The following is a 505-nucleotide window of genomic DNA, read 5'->3' as shown; positions in this document are numbered from 1 at the left end:
GGGAGTGGGAGGGAGGGAGGGAGGCGGGTCACTGTGGTCTCGACGGGGCACCGGGCGAGTCTAGTGGGGCTGCACGACCGAGTGATAGATTTGGAGGGGCCGCACAGATGACGGCCAAGCGTGTCAAGGGAGGGGCTCGCCGTGTGAGGAGGGAAGGCGGGGGGCGAGGAGTCGGGTTGTCAGCAATTCGGAGAAATCAAAGTCATGCAGAGATCGATGCATGTTCGAAATTTTGTCGAAATTTTCCTTAGGCGTGGGGAAGTTTTTAAACCAATGTCGCACGGGAGAGAAGGGTTGTTGAACCCTCTTTGATTCAAAAGTTGCAACTGAAAGTCCACTTTTCCACCGTGCCTCGACACCTCCCCTGTACTTCTCTTCCCTCCATCCGCTTGCCCTCGTTAGCCGCTCTTCCTTGTGAAGGAGGCGGCGATCCTCTCCCCCAACCCCTTCCCACTCAACCACGCCCGCTCCACGCCCTCTGCTCCCTCCCCCCCATCCCTCCCTC

The 505-nt window shown here is 59.0% G+C and overlaps 1 protein-coding gene across 1 annotated transcript in view; it reads right to left on the bottom strand.

Moving 5' to 3' along the window:
- Positions 1-398: 398 nt before the first annotated feature.
- Positions 399-505, bottom strand: part of NGA_0569300 (uncharacterized protein) — a gene marked incomplete at both ends in the record, with an annotated part of 2,577 nt that continues 2,470 nt past the window's right edge. Inside the window, one exon of the mRNA XM_005855780.1 lies at positions 399-505. This exon is cut by the window's right edge and continues 590 nt beyond it. Coding sequence (XP_005855842.1) covers positions 399-505 — 107 coding nt within the window.

This window comes from Nannochloropsis gaditana (genome assembly GCF_000240725.1).
Source record: "Nannochloropsis gaditana CCMP526 unplaced genomic scaffold scaffold099, whole genome shotgun sequence".
Lineage (NCBI taxonomy): Eukaryota > Eustigmatophyceae > Eustigmatales > Monodopsidaceae > Microchloropsis > Microchloropsis gaditana.
The sequence above is the reverse complement of the archived record's forward strand: the minus strand, read 5'-3'. Positions and strand labels throughout refer to the sequence as shown.